Here is a 2,310-nt window from a genome sequence, read left to right as displayed (position 1 = left end):
TGGCAGGGAAGAAGTGGGGTGAGCAGAGACACCGGAACACGTGCCCAGCTCAAGGGCCGAGCACTGCGGGCCAGCAGCACGGCCAGGGGCAGCCTGGCAGGACCACGTCTGGTGGCACCCTGAGCTCACCCAGCAGGGCCCAGCGCTCCAGAGGAGATGGAGACTCTCCATCTGCCTGGCAGCCACCCACTACCCTCCTCCAGAGCCCATCACCGAACCTCTCGCCCCGCACACACCGCAGCCCTCAGCTCGGGGGTGCAGGCTCAGGGGTGCTGAGGAGCCCAGCTCAGCCCCAGTGGGACCCACACCAGCCCCAGATGCAGTTTTTCCTCTCAGCACCCACCCAGGCAGCCCATCATCCTTCAACCTCTCCAGGCAAGCCAGCCACAGGGCCACAGTGTCTCCCTACCTGGCTCTCCACCAGCATGGCCATGTCCATGAACATGTCGTGTAGCTCTCGGATGCTGTTCTCCAGTTTGATGATCTCACTGTGCCGTGTCTCAATCTCGTTCAGTGCCTGCTTGGTGATGTTTGAATCCATGATGATCTGCAAGAAGACAGGGCCACTGAGCAGTGTGCTCAGCCCCTCAGATGCTGGGATTAGGGGCATCAAGAGAGGGGCCACCCTCTGGCCCCCTGCTCAGGCAGCTTCCTCAGGCCAGACCCAAGAATCCTGCTGCACAGGCTGTGCTTGACTCTCCACTGTGGCAGCACATCCACCACCCAACCCCTCCCCAGGATGAGGGGGCTGGCTTGGCTTTAGCCTGTGTCAGTGCTTACCCCAGAGGAGAAGATGGCCGGGTTGCCGCTCTCCAGCATGTCCTCCAGCTCCTCACTGGTGGTGGTCCTCCCAGCTGCAAGTGACACAACACAGGTCAGACACAAGCCCCCTGCCCCAGCCCCAGCTCCTGCAGCGCGCTCCTGTCTCCATGGCATCTCCACAGAGCAGAGTGCACCAAAGCTTCCAGCCCGGAGAGTGCCCCGGGTGGTTCAGGGAGCTGCCATCCCATAGCCTGGCTCTGCACCCCCCCTGTGACCCTCTTTTTAGGGGGGTCAAGCTGTCAACTTGGCCCAGCTCACCCAGAAAGCCTGTCTGTCACTCCTGGTCAAGCTACCCATGCCTGCAGGGCAGGGAGTGGTGCCAAAGGAGCAGGACCCAGACGATGGGCTGGGAAAGAGGAGGGTTGGAGAGCAGCAAGCCAACAGCAGGGATATTGAAGATCCTGGGCTAGTTGAAGATGACGAGGACAGCTCAGCAGGGCTCAGCAGGGCAGGTGCTGCTGCAATTGCTGGCCTGCCTGAGTTTTAGCACTGTAGCTGCCTAAGAGAAACCAGGCTCTGCCCTTCCCTCCACAACACAGCCCTCCTCCTCTGGGAGCAATTGAGCCATTGTGCATGGTTGCCTTCCTTTCCTCATGGACATGCTCCACACTCCTACAGAGGAGAGGGAGATGAAACGCTCTGGGTTACATTGATCCTCCACCATGAATTTCAACATGTTCTCCAGGCTAACGGCCAGGTAGGACCTGGGAAATTCCAGTGCTCTGCAGAGATGACAGCATTGGGCAGGCTCCTGCTGGGGCTGCCCAGTGGAGTGAAGGGTGAGCAGAGAGGGCAGGAGACATCCCACTGGTGTAATGAGGAGTAAATGGGGGAAGACAAGCAGGAGCAGCTCCCCTGCACCACACTGCCTGCAGGCTCTGCCAGTGGTGTCATCCTCCGGGATGAGTTCAGGGCACCTCTGAAAGGAGGAGATGTGGCAGAGAGCAGGGACAGCCCACAGGATGGTGCTCCCTGCTTCCAGTGCTGCTGCACCAGGGACTCCGGGAGGTGCCAGAAACCTTGAACCTGATCCAAACCTTCACCACAAGTGTGCCAGTGCTCCAGGGAGCACAGTGGAGGGACCTGCCTGCCCAGCCACACCTGGCCACCACCCCACAGGCATGGTGCACACTACCAGCTTGCTGGGGAGTTCCTTAAACAGGGACACCTTCACACTTCACTACATGTCTCTTTCTATGCAAGGTCCTGCACCTGAGGCAGGGCAATCTCCAGCACCAGCACAGACTGGGGAAGAGAAGGAGGAAGGAAGAGAGGGATGGAAGGATGGATGGATGGATGGATGGAGAGCAGCCCTGTGGAGAAGGACTGGGGGATACTGGTGGGTGACAAATGGGACATGGCCCAGCACTGTGCGCTTGCAGCCCAGAAAGCCAAGTGTCTCCTGGGCTGATCAGCAGCAGCGTGACCAGCAGGTCAAGGCAGGGGATGCTCCTCCTCTGACCCGCCCTTCTCAGACCCCCTTGAGCT

At 60.0% G+C, this 2,310-nt stretch overlaps 1 protein-coding gene across 1 annotated transcript in view; it reads right to left on the bottom strand.

The window, feature by feature from the left end:
• LOC104407812 (syntaxin-1A-like) overlaps positions 1 to 2,310 on the bottom strand; it is a 23,004-nt gene that overhangs the window by 2,627 nt on the left and 18,067 nt on the right. Inside the window, exons 5-6 of the mRNA XM_010017194.1 lie at positions 781 to 854; positions 410 to 547 (exon numbers count right to left, since the gene is read on the bottom strand). Coding sequence (XP_010015496.1) covers positions 410 to 547; positions 781 to 854 — 212 coding nt within the window. The remainder of the gene's footprint in view (positions 1 to 409; positions 548 to 780; positions 855 to 2,310) is intronic.

Source organism: Nestor notabilis, unplaced genomic scaffold, assembly GCF_000696875.1.
Source record: "Nestor notabilis isolate BGI_N333 unplaced genomic scaffold, ASM69687v1 scaffold6626, whole genome shotgun sequence".
NCBI lineage: Eukaryota > Metazoa > Chordata > Aves > Psittaciformes > Psittacidae > Nestor > Nestor notabilis.
Note: the sequence above shows the minus strand (reverse complement) of the source record. Positions and strands in the feature narration are given on the sequence as shown.